Raw genomic sequence first — 12,806 nt, 5'->3', positions numbered from 1 at the left:
CTCTCCAGATTAAATGAAAGTTTACTTACTCCACAGATTTAATAAAAAGAAAATTATTCCTAAACAGAAGTATTGATGACTGAGCTGATATCAGGTTCTGTGAGCTGCAGCCTTTACCTGGTTATTGATGATGTCACCACAGCTCTGCTCTCTGATTGGCTGCTCAAAGTCTGAAAGTTCAACAACAGCCGAGTTTCTGTCAGACTTCCTCAGAGCGGATCAGAGTTAGACCAGATCACAGTTGGACCGGATCAGAGTTAGACCAGATCAGAGTTAGACCGGATCAGAGTTGGACCGGATCAGAGTTAGACCAGATCACAGTTAGACCGGATCACAGTTAGACCAGATCACAGTTAGACCAGACCAGCCTTGGTCACAGACTGGCTCAGCTCCACAGGTAGATGATGAAGATGCTGCTCCTCATCCTCTGCTGCGTCCTCGGTGTCTCTGCTGACAGTGAGTTTGTGTTGGACAGACAGACAGACAGACTGACAGACAGACAGACAGACAGACAGACAGACAGACAGACAGACAGACAGACAGACAGGCAGACAGACAGACAGACAGACAGACAGACAGACAGACAGACAGACAGACAGACAGACAGACTGAAGGTTGTCTTTCTCTTCTCAGGTCAACATGAAGACATTGCTATCGCGGGCTGTTCAGACTTGGATGGAGAAGACATGTATGGTCTGGATGGTGAAGAGCTTTGGTACGCAGACTTCAGTAAAGGAGTCGGAGTCTACGGCAACCCTCCGTTCATAGATCCTATCACATATGAAGAAGGCGCCTACAGCCAAGCTGTGGGATCTGCAGACCTGTAAAACCAACCTGGATATTGCTCGTAAAGCCCTCAAAGACATGCCGCCAGAGACAGGTAAAAACACGCCGTCCTCCATCTGTGACTGAATAAGTTGAACTGCATCAATATTCTACAGACAATTTAGCCACTAATCCAGTTTATGGAATCTTCTGGAATAACTGATGATGAAGATAAAATGTTCATTCTGCTGCTGAGAACAAGGTGAACTCCTACTGACGTCTGACTGATGCTTTTGTTCAGTTGCTCCCACCAGTCCAATGATCTACCCCAGAAATGAAGTCCAGCTGAGTCAGCAGAACACTCTGATCTGTTTCGTGACCGGCTTCTATCCGGCTCCCGTTAACGTCTCCTGGACCAGGAACGGAGAGCACGTGACCCAGGGGACCAGCATCAACGTTCCCTACCCCAACAAAGAGGGAACCTTCACCCAGATCTCCAGACTGGCCTTCGTCCCCCAGCAGGGAGACATTTACAGCTGCAGGGTCCAACACCCGGCGCTGAGCGGCCTGGACACCAGGATGTGGAGTGAGAGGGATTATTACTGTTGTTATTACTACTGTTATTACTGTTACCGTTCATTATTATCACTGATATTATTATTTGTTTTTATTACTACTGTTATTACTGTTACCGTTCATTATTATCACTGATATGTTGTTATTATTGCTGTTATTTAAACACAGACAGACAGACAGACAGGCAGACAGACAGACAGACAGACAGACAGGCAGGCAGGCAGGCAGACAGACAGGCAACACAGACAGGCAGGCAGACAGGCAGAGGCAGGCAGGCAGGCAGACAGACAGACAGACAGGCAGACAGACAGACAGACAGGCAGACAGGCAGGCAGGCGGCAGACAGACAGACAGACAGACAGACAGACAGACAGACAGACAGACAGGCAGGCAGGCAGGCAGGCAGGCAGGCAGACAGACAGGCAGGCAGGCAGCAGGCAGACAGGCAGGCAGACAGACAGACAGGCAGCAGGCAGGCAGGCAGGCAGGCAGACAGACAGACAGACAGACAGACAGACAGACAGACAGACAGACAGGCAGACAGACAGACAGACAGAGACAGGCAGACAGACAGACAGACAGACAGACAGACAGACAGACAGACAGACAGGCAGCTAATGTGTGTTTGCATGTCTGCAGCTGTGGAGGTGCAGCAGCCTGGAGTTGGCCCTGCAGTCTTCTGTGGTCTGGGTCTGACCTTGGGTCTCCTCGGGGTCGCTGCAGGGACCTTCTTCCTCATCAAAGGGAACGAGTGCAGATGATCCAGAGGATCCAGAGGATCCAGAGGATCCAGAGGATCCAGAGGATCCCGATGTGGTGGATCTTTGTTCCCACAGCTTGTGCTCACTAAGATCACAGTCAGCTCATGTTGATAAATGCTGGATGATTTTTCTCTGATGTCTTCAAATATTAAAAACCTGAAAAGATGAGAAAGTGTTTGATTTGAAGTGAGTTCAAATGGCAGAAAAACATCAAAGGAACTTGATTTTATTGGTCACTAAAGACTGTCACTATTAATATAATAAAATAATAATAATAATAACAATAACAATAACAACAACAACAACCATAATAATAATAATAATAATATAATAATAATAATAATAATAATAATAATAATAATAAATACATCTAAGGGGGTTCAGGGCCAGGCAGGAGCTCCAGACCTTCTGTCAGGATGGACCCGGTTCTTCACAGGAACTCGGGTTCTTTATGAGGCCACAGGGGGCGGAGTCTAACCTGTCCTCAGGAGGCAGGAGGACACCTGGACAGGTGTTGTGTCCATCAGCACAGTGGCTGGTAGAAAAGATCTACCCTTTTAAAGGTTGTCTTCTAGACGCTCTGGTCATCAAGCAGAAGCTCTTTTGTTTGTTTAGGAGCTTTATTTATTATTAGATCTCATAAAATTATTTTTATTATTATTAGAACTCATAAAACGAACTCACCAGATTAAAATCGCTGGGTTGGTGAAGAAGGAGAGCTTCTGGTCACCCGGTTAAATCAGATCGAGGGATCTTAGAACCTGCAGAGGTCGTTCCAGGTGAAGCGCGAGCTGATCTCGCCAGCGGATCAGTCTGCCTGGCAACAGCTGATGAGCCGCTGACGTCACCGCGACTTTAAATTGAGTTCCGACTCAGATCGAGTCAGTGATCGTTTCACGAGCTTCACAGCAGGATGTCTTCATCATCTCTCAGAGTCTTCCTCCTCTTCATCAGCCTGTACACGGCAGGTAAGAGCAGCTCATCGATACGCTGATCACTGATCGATACGCTGATCACTCATTAATACGCTGATCACTCATCGATACACTGATCACTCATCGATACGCTGATCACTCACCGATACGCTGATCACTCACCGATACACTGATCACTCATCGATACGCTGATCACTCACCGATACGCTGATCACTGATCGATACACTGATCACTCACACTCACCGATACGCTGATCACTCATCGATACGCTGATCACTCATCGATACGCTGATCACTCATTAATACACTGATCACTCATCGATACACTGATCACTCATCGATACGCTGATCACTCACCGATACGCTGATCACTGATCGATACGCTGATCACTCATTGATACACTGATCACTCATTAATACGCTGATCACTCATCGATACCGACCCCTCTTCTCTCTGCAGGTGGATTTCAACATTATGAGGTGGATCGCTGTAATTTTAACTCCACCGATCTGAAGGACATCGAGTTTTCCAGATCATTTTACTACAACAAACTGATGCTTGTCCGCTTCAGCAGCAGCGTGGGGAAGTTTGAGGGATTCACGAAATACGGATTACATCAGGCGGATTACCTGAATAATCTGAGTTCATATCTGGAGGAGATGAGGGATAAGAAGGAGCGATACTGTCAGCACAATATAAAGGTCTGGTACAGCAACATTCTGTCAAAGTCCGGTAAGTCTGCGGCTCCTTTACAGCCCAAATCTCACATCACACTATTGATCACCGATGATCGCTTGATCATCCATGGATCCACCTGCAGCAGCAGATCGAACAGGCGAACAGCGCCACCTGGTGGTTGATCACGGTCACTGCAGGGAAATAGTTTAGATCACTGACTGCAATTTTATTCTTTTGTATTTTATGTATTTGTGTTTTATTATTGTTATTATGTTTATGATCATTATCATCATTATTATTACTTTTAAAATAAATGTATGACTGAAGAAGAGGGGCGGAGCTGTCAACTGATGGTGAGTTGGCTCCGATGGTGGGGGGGGGGGGGCAGACAGACCCGGCAGGCCCAAACGTGTTGTGAGGTTCTGCTGGGAACACCTGGCAGAGTCTCCCGTCAGAAGGAGCTTCAACTCACACCTCCGGGAGAGCTTTGACCATGTCCCGGGGGGAGGCGGGGGACATTGAGTCTGACCATGTTCCGTGCCTCCATTGTTGAGGCGGCTGACCGGTGCTGTGGCCGCAAGTGGTTGGTGCCTGTCGTGTCGGCAATGCCTGAACCCGCTGGTGGACACCAGTGGTGAGGGATGCTGTCAGGCTGAAGAAGGAGTGGTATCGGGCCTTACTGGCCTGTGGGAGTCCTGAGGCAGCAGGTAGGCACCGGCAGGCCAAGCGGAGTGCAGCTACGGCGGTTGCCGAGGCAACGACCCGGGCATGGGAAGAGTTCGGTGAGGCCATGGAGAACGACTTTCGGACGGCCTCGAAAAGATTCTGGACCATCATCCATGTTGTGGACCGGTGGAAGGAATACTTCGAGGACCTCCTCAATCCCACCAACACGCCTCCCAGTGAGGAAGTAGGGCCTGGGGACCTGGAGATGGGCTCTGTTGGATCACAATACCTCTCGTGTGTCACTGCTAATCCGCGTGTTCTTTGAATGAAGACTTCAAGAAGAAAAATGCCAATTTCAAAATGTCTTTAACAATAGAACCAATTCAAGATACAAATATTACAGAGCTCCGGGCCAGTTCATAACCCTACAATAACAGAGTCACTTCCCAGGGCATGAAGTCTGAGCCATTCAAAGGAATGGATGGATGGATGGACGGATGGATGGATGGATGGATGGATGATGGATGGATGGATGGATGATGGATGGATGATGGATGGATGGATGATGGATGATGAATGATGGATGATGATGGATGGATGGATGGATGATGGATGGATGGATGGATGATGGATGGATGGATGGATGGATGGATGGATGATGGATGGATGATGGATGATGGATGATGGATGATGGATGGATGGCTGGATGGATGGATGGATGGCTGGATGATTGATGATGGATGATGGATGGATGATGGATGATGAATGGATGGATGGATGGATGGATGGATGCTGGATGATGGATGGATGGATGGATGATGGATGGATGATGGCTGGATGGATGATGGATGATGGATGGGATGATGGATGGATGCTGGATGGATGGATGATGGATGGATGGATGATGGATGGATGATGGATGGATGGATGGATGGCTGGCTGGATGCTGGCTGATGGCTGGCTGATGGATGGATGATGGCTGGATGGATGATGGCTGGATGGCTGGCTGCTGGATGCTGGCTGGCTGGCTGGCTGGATGGCTGGCTGCTGGCTGGCTGATGGATGGATGATGGCTGGATGGCTGGCTGCTGGCTGCTGGCTGGATGGCTGGCTGGCTGGCTGGATGGCTGGCTGCTGGCTGGATGCTGGCTGATGGCTGGCTGCTGGCTGGCTGGCTGATGGCTGGCTGCTGGCTGGCTGGCTGGCTGCTGCTGGCTGGCTGCTGCTGGCTGGCTGCTGGCTGGATGGCTGGCTGGCTGCTGGCTGGCTGCTGGCTGCTGGCTGGCTGCTGGCTGGCTGGCTGGATGGCTGATGGCTGGCTGCTGGCTGGCTGGCTGCTGGATGCTGGCTGGATGGCTGATGGCTGGCTGCTGGCTGGCTGGCTGCTGCTGGCTGGATGGCTGCTGGATGCTGGATGCTGGATGGATGATGGATGGATGATGGATGGATGGACGGATGGATGGTGATGGATGGATGGACGGATGATGGATGATGATGGATGGATGGACGGATGGACGGATGATGGATGGATGATGGATGGATGATGGATGGATGATGGATGGATGGACGGATGGATGGATGATGGATGGATGGACGGATGATGGATGATGGATGGATGGATGGATGATGGATGGATGGATGGACGGATGATGGATGATGGAATATTTTACCCTGTTATAATCTTTATATAATAATAATAGATTAAAATATTAATGTCAATAACAATAACATAACACTTCCTTATTATCTCAAATAATTAGTGTCCGGTGACATTTCCAGTGACGTAATCTAATAAGATGCTTATAGTCGCGTATAAATAAATAAAGCCAACAACATATTTAAAATGGAGGCAGCAATGTTCGGCTAAAGTGAAAGACTTTTACGCTCTAGTAAGATATGTGAAACAAATAGCATATAATAATAACATAATAATACATACATTTGTACGTCATCTCTCCTCGTTTACCCCCCATTGACAGATTATCATGTGATACCGTAAAGGCTGATGGGATATATCACTGAGTTCGGGTGCGTCGGTTGTACACTACTTTTTGCAGTGCATTGTGGGATACATTGAGTGCACTCGCGATGCTCACTAAGAATTCGGACACTATTTCAAAATGGCGTCCACACGATTGAGGGCACTATGTAGGGTACGGGGGGGTTAGGACACAGCCTAAATGACCACCAATCCCCTCTGACCCGGTGCTCCACCTTCTTCTCTCCAGTGGAGCCAGAGGTCATTGTGCACTCGGTGGTGCCCCCTGCTGGAGGACATCCCGCCATGTTGGTCTGCAGCGTCTACGACTTCTACCCCAAATACATCAAAGTGAGCTGGCTGAGAGATGGAGAAGAGGTCAGCCAGGATGTGACCTCCACGGACGAGCTGGCGGACGGCGACTGGTTCTACCAGCTGCACTCTCACCTGGAGTACACGCCCAGGTGGGTCCGGCTCTACGGCCAGATGCAGGTCAACGACCTCGACTGACCCGGTACTGACAGCTCTGATGTGTTGGAACAGTCTGGAGAGAAGATCTCCTGTGTGGTGGAGCACGCCAGCCTGAAAACCCCTTTGGTCAAAGACTGGGGTAACCACCTGTCTGTCTGCTCTGCTGCCTGTCTGTCTGTCAGAGACTCACCTGTCTGTCTGCTCTACTGTCTGCCTGTCTGAGACTCACCTGCCTGTCTGTCTGTCTGAGACTCACCTGTCTGTCTGCTCTGCTGCCTGTCTGAGACTCACCTGTCTGTCTGCTCTGCTGCCTGTCTGTCTGTCAGAGACTCACCTGTCTGTCTGCTCTGCTGCCTGTCTGTCTGTCAGAGACTCACCTGTCTGTCTGCTCTGCTGCCTGTCTGTCTGTCAGAGACTCACCTGTCTGTCTGTCAGAGACTCACCTGTCTGTCTGTCTGAGACTCACCTGTCTGTCTGCTCTGCTGCCTGTCTGAGACTCACCTGTCTGTCTGCTCTGCTGCCTGTCTGTCTGTCAGAGACTCACCTGTCTGTCTGCTCTGCTGCCTGTCTGTCTGTCAGAGACTCACCTGTCTGTCTGCTCTGCTGCCTGTCTGTCTGTCAGAGACTCACCTGTCTGTCTGTCAGAGACTCACCTGTCTGTCTGTCTGAGACTCACCTGTCTGTCTGCTCTGCTGCCTGTCTGAGACTCACCTGTCTGTCTGCTCTGCTGCCTGTCTGTCTGTCAGAGACTCACCTGACTGTCTGCTCTGCTGCCTGTCTGTCTGTCAGAGACTCACCTGTCTGTCTGTCAGAGACTCACCTGTCTGTCTGCTCTGCTGCCTGTCTGTCAGAGACTCACCTGTCTGTCTGTCAGAGACTCACCTGTCTGTCTGTCTGAGACTCACCTGTCTGTCTGCTCTGCTGCCTGTCTGAGACTCACCTGTCTGTCTGTCTGAGACTCACCTGTCTGTCTGCTCTGCTGCCTGTCTGTCAGAGACTCACCTGTCTGTCTGTCAGAGACTCACCTGTCTGTCTGTCTGAGACTCACCTGTCTGTCTGCTCTGCTGCCTGTCTGAGACTCACCTGTCTGTCTGCTCTGCTGCCTGTCTGTCTGTCAGAGACTCACCTGTCTGTCTGCTCTGCTGCCTGTCTGTCTGTCAGAGACTCACCTGTCTGTCTGTCAGAGACTCACCTGTCTGTCTGTCAGAGACTCACCTGTCTGTCTGCTCTGCTGGCTGGCTGGCTGATGGCTGGCTGGCTGGCTGGATGATGGATGGCGGCTGGCTGGATGGCTGCTGGATGGCTGCTGGCTGGCTGGATGGCTGCTGGCTGGCTGGCTGGCTGATGGATGGATTGGATGGCTGGTGGCTGCTGGCTGGGGATGGGCTGGATGGCTGCTGGCTGATGGCTGGATGGTGGATGGATGGCTGATGGCTGGATGATGCTGGATGCTGGCTGGATGTGGATGGATGATGGATGGATGATGGATGGATGATGGATGATGGATGGATGGATGGATGGATGTGGATGGATGGATGGCTGGATTCTGGATGGATGGCTGATGGATGGATGGATGGATGATGGATGGATGATGGATGGATGATGGATGGGATTGATGGATGGATGGATGCTGGATGGATGGATGCTGATGGATGGATGATGGATGGATGATGGATGGATGGATGGATGGATGATGGATGGATGATGGATGGATGGATGGATGGATGATGGATGGATGGCTGGCTGATGGATGGATGGATGGATGATGGATGGCTGGATGTGGATGGATGGATGGATGGATGGATGGATGGATGGAGGATGGATGGATGGATGGATGCTGGATGGATGGATGGATGGATGGATGGATGGATGATGGATGGATGGATGGATCTGGATGGATTGGATGGATGGATGCTGATGATGGATGGATGATGGATGGATGATGGATGGATGATGGATGGATGATTGATGATGGATGGATGGATGGATGTGGATGATGGATGGATGATGGATGGATGATGGATGGATGGATGGATGGATTTCCGGTGACGTAATCTAATAAGATGCTTATAGTCGCGCATAAATAAATAAAGGCAACAACATATTTAAAATGGAGGCAGCAATGTTCCACTAAAGTGAAAGAATTTTACGCTCTAGTAAGATATGTGAAACAAATAGCATATAAAAATAATAACACAATAATACATACATTTGTACGTCATTACTACTCGTTTACCCGCCATCGACAGATTATCACGTGATACCGTAAAGGCTGATGGGATATATCACTGAGTTCGGGTGCATCGGTTGTGCACTACTTTTTGCAGTGCATTGTGGGATACATTGAGTGCACTCGCGATGCTCACTAAGAATTCGGACACTATTTCAAAATGGCGTCCACACGATTGAGTGCACTATGTAGGGTACGGGGGGTTAGGACACAGCCTAAATGACCACCAATCCCCTCTGACCTCCACCTTCTTCTCTCCAGTGGAACCAGAGGTCATTGTGCACTCGGTGGTGCCCCCTGCTGGAGGACATCCCGCCATGTTGGTCTGCAGCGTCTACGACTTCTACCCCAAATACATCAAAGTGAGCTGGCAGAGAGATGGAGAAGAGGTCAGCCAGGATGTGACCTCCACGGACGAGCTGGCGGACGGCGACTGGTTCTACCAGCTGCACTCTCACCTGGAGTACACGCCCAGGTGGGTCCGGCTCTACGGCCAGATGCAGGTCAACGACCTTGACTGACCCGGTACTGACGGCTCTGATGTGTTGGAACAGGTCTGGAGAGAAGATCTCCTGCGTGGTGGAGCACGCCAGCCTGAAAACCCCTTTGGTCAAAGACTGGGGTAACCACCTGTCTGTCTGCTCTGCTGCCTGTCTGTCTGTCAGAGACTCACCTGTCTGTCTGCTCTGCTGCCTGTCTGAGACTCGCCTGTCTGTCTGCTCTGCTGCCTGTCTGTCTGTCTGTCTGAGACTCACCTGTCTGTCTGCTCTACTGCCTGTCTGTCTGTCAGAGACTCACCTGTCTGTCTGCTCTGCTGCCTGTCTGAGACTCACCTGTCTGTCTGCCTGCTGCCTGTCTGAGACTCACCTGCCTGTCTGTCAGAGGCTCACCTGTCTGTCTGCTCTGCTGCCTGTCTGTCTGCCTGTCTGAGACTCACTGTCTGTCTGCTCTGCTGCCTGTCTGTCTGTCAGAGACTCACCTGTCTGTCTGCTCTGCTGCCTGTCTGAGACTCACCTGTCTGTCTGTCTGAGACTCACCTGTCTGTCTGTCTGTCTGAGACTCACCTGTCTGTCTGTCAGAGACTCACCTGTCTGTCTGCTCTGCTGCCTGTCTGAGACTCACCTGTCTGTCTGCTCTGCTGCCTGTCTGAGACTCACCTGTCTGTCTGCTCTGCTGCCTGTCTGAGACTCACCTGTCTGTCTGCTCTGCTGCCTGTCTGTCTGTCAGAGACTCACCTGTCTGTCTGCTCTGCTGCCTGTCTGAGACTCACCTGTCTGTCTGCTCTGCTGCCTGTCTGTCTGTCTGAGACTCACCTGTCTGTCTGCTCTGCTGCCTGTCTGAGACTCACCTGTCTGTCTGCTCTGCTGCCTGTCTGTCTGTCTGAGACTCACCTGTCTGTCTGCTCTGCTGCCTGTCTGAGACTCACCTGTCTGTCTGCTCTGCTGCCTGTCTGTCTGTCAGAGACTCACCTGTCTGTCTGCTCTGCTGCCTGTCTGAGACTCACCTGTCTGTCTGCTCTGCTGCCTGTCTGTCTGTCTGAGACTCACCTGTCTGTCTGCTCTGCTGCCTGTCTGAGACTCACCTGTCTGTCTGCTCTGCTGCCTGTCTGTCTGTCAGAGACTCACCTGTCTGTCTGCTCTGCTGCCTGTCAGAGACTCGCCTGTCTGTCTGCTCTGCTGCCTGTCTGTCTGTCAGAGACTCACCGTCTGTCTGCTCTGCTGCCTGTCAGAGACTCGCCTGTCTGTCTGCTCTGCTGCCTGTCTTCTGTCTGTCAGAGACTCACTGTCTGTCTGCTCTGCCTGTCTGTCTGCTCTGCTGCCTGTCTGAGACTCACCTGTCTGTCTGCTCTGCTGCCTGTCTGTCTGTCAGAGACTCACCTGTCTGTCTGCTCTGCTGCCTGTCTGAGACTCACTGTGTGTCTGCTCTGCTGCCTGTCTGTCTGTCTGTCAGAGACTCACCTGTCTGTCTGCTCTGCTGCCTGTCTGAGACTCACTGTCTGTCTGCTCTGCTGCCTGTCTGTCTGTCAGAGACTCACCTGTCTGTCTGCTCTGCTGCCTGTCAGAGACTCGCCTGTCTGTCTGCTCTGCTGCCTGTCTGTCTGTCAGAGACTCACCTGTCTGTCTGCTCTGCTGCCTGTCAGAGACTCGCCTGTCTGTCTGCTCTGCTGCCTGTCTGTCTGTCAGAGACTCACCTGTCTGTCTGCTCTGCTGCCTGTCTGTCTGTCAGAGACTCACCTGTCTGCCTGCTCTGCTGCCTGTCTGAGACTCACCTGTCTGTCTGCTCTGCTGCCTGTCTGTCTGTCAGAGACTCACCTGTCTGTCTGCTCTGCTGCCTGTCTGTCTGTCAGAGACTCACCTGTCTGTCTGCTCTGCTGCCTGTTGAGACTCACCTGTCTGCCTGCTCTGCTGCCTGTCTGTCTGTCTGAGACTCACCTGTCTGTCTGCTCTGCTGCCTGTCAGAGACTCACCTGTCTGTCTGCTCTGCTGCCTGTCAGAGACTCACCTGTCTGCCTGCTCTGCTGCCTGTCTGAGACTCACCTGTCTGTCTGCTCTGCTGCCTGTCTGTCTGTCAGAGACTCACCTGTCTGTCTGCTCTGCTGCCTGTCTGTCTGAGACTCACCTGTCTGTCTGCTCTGCTGCCTGTCTGAGACTCACCTGTCTGTCTGCTCTGCTGCCTGTCAGAGACTCACCTGTCTGCCTGCTCTGCTGCCTGTCTGAGACTCACCTGTCTGTCTGCTCTGCTGCCTGTCTGTCTGTCAGAGACTCACCTGTCTGTCTGCTCTGCTGCCTGTCTGTCTGTCAGACTCACCTGTCTGTCCCCACCTGTCTCCCCTCAGACCCATCCATGCCTGAATCTGAGAGGAACCAGATCGCCATCGGAGCATCAGGCCTGATCCTGGGTCTGATCTTGTCTCTGGCTGGATTCATCTACTTCAAGAGAAAATCTCGAGGTCAGACCAGTTTATCCCAGTTTATCCCAGACCAGTTTGGATGGTTCAGACCAGTTTGGCTGGTTCAGACTAGTTTGGATGGTTCAGACCAGTTTGGATGGTTCAGACCAGTTTGGATGGTTCAGACCAGTTGAGTCCCTGACCCTGTTGTGTGTCTCTTTCTTTCTTTAGGGAGGATCCTGGTTCCCAATAACTGATCCTGGTCCTGGTCCTGGTCCTGGTCCTGGTCCTGGACCTGGTTCTGTATCCTCCTGCTGCCTGCCACCTGCTGGAGCGGCTGATGATCTGCATTCTGGTCCAGAACCTGGTTCTGGGCTGCATTTATCTGGACTGTTGAGCTTCTCTGTCATAATCAGCATTTTCTTTCTGCTCCTTCAACAAATGTGATCAATAATGTGATCAGTAATGTGATCAGTAATGTGATCAGTAAAGTGATCAGTAATGTGATCAGTAATGTGATCAGTAATGTGATCAGTCAGAGCTGACAGTTTGTGTGATTGATATTTTCTAATCTTCTGATGTGATGCATTTATAACTCCAATAAACCACCTGAGAACTCTGATGTCTCATTAATAACCTGCTTATTCTGGACATTTCAGGGCTGCTGCCCCCTGGTGGCAGAAATAAAGATGTGTGATCATGAGGAATCCATCAGATTTAAAGATCATTTGAGAGGGAATCATCTCAGCAGCTCAACAATAGTGAATAAATGTGTGATTGTTGTTCAGATTTGAGGGATTATTCAGTAGATTGTTAATCTGTGATGACCAAGAGAGACAGAAATGAAGATGAGC

The 12,806-nt window shown here is 50.8% G+C and overlaps 2 protein-coding genes and 1 long non-coding RNA gene across 5 annotated transcripts; 2 read left to right on the top strand and 1 right to left on the bottom strand.

The window, feature by feature from the left end:
• The first annotated feature begins 198 nt into the window (after nucleotides 1–198).
• LOC130520573 (H-2 class II histocompatibility antigen, A-U alpha chain-like) lies at nucleotides 199–2,274 on the top strand. Its single transcript, XM_057024265.1, is given in 5 exon segments — nucleotides 199–456; nucleotides 634–808; nucleotides 810–880; nucleotides 1,067–1,351; nucleotides 1,981–2,274. Coding segments are annotated over 5 exon segments (708 nt in total). The 5' UTR covers nucleotides 199–401; the 3' UTR covers nucleotides 2,103–2,274.
• Nucleotides 2,275–2,911: 637 nt separating this feature from the next.
• On the top strand, nucleotides 2,912–12,571 carry LOC130520572 (H-2 class II histocompatibility antigen, E-S beta chain-like). Of its 3 annotated transcripts, none has more exons than XM_057024261.1 (6): nucleotides 2,912–3,070; nucleotides 3,499–3,771; nucleotides 9,324–9,537; nucleotides 9,617–9,684; nucleotides 11,899–12,012; nucleotides 12,184–12,571. In XM_057024261.1, exons 1-6 carry the CDS (start codon nucleotides 3,016–3,018, stop codon nucleotides 12,207–12,209), a joined length of 750 nt encoding a protein of 249 aa, XP_056880241.1. In that variant the 5' UTR covers nucleotides 2,912–3,015; the 3' UTR covers nucleotides 12,210–12,571. The 3 variants fall into 3 exon arrangements, with proteins under 3 accessions (XP_056880241.1, XP_056880242.1, XP_056880244.1); XM_057024262.1 differs by lacking the exon at nucleotides 9,324–9,537 and adding an exon at nucleotides 6,612–6,825; XM_057024264.1 differs by lacking the exons at nucleotides 9,324–9,537; nucleotides 9,617–9,684 and adding exons at nucleotides 6,612–6,827; nucleotides 6,906–6,971.
• Nucleotides 9,533–10,335, bottom strand: LOC130520575 (uncharacterized). Its single transcript, XR_008948929.1, has 3 exons — nucleotides 10,255–10,335; nucleotides 10,077–10,099; nucleotides 9,533–9,712 (listed from the first exon to the last, which is right to left on the bottom strand). It is a non-coding gene; the product is annotated as an uncharacterized LOC130520575 (long non-coding RNA).
• Nucleotides 12,572–12,806: the final 235 nt, after the last annotated feature.

The sequence above is a fragment of the Takifugu flavidus genome, unplaced genomic scaffold (assembly GCF_003711565.1).
Source record: "Takifugu flavidus isolate HTHZ2018 unplaced genomic scaffold, ASM371156v2 ctg430, whole genome shotgun sequence".
Lineage (NCBI taxonomy): Eukaryota > Metazoa > Chordata > Actinopteri > Tetraodontiformes > Tetraodontidae > Takifugu > Takifugu flavidus.
The sequence above is the reverse complement of the archived record's forward strand: the minus strand, read 5'-3'. Positions and strand labels throughout refer to the sequence as shown.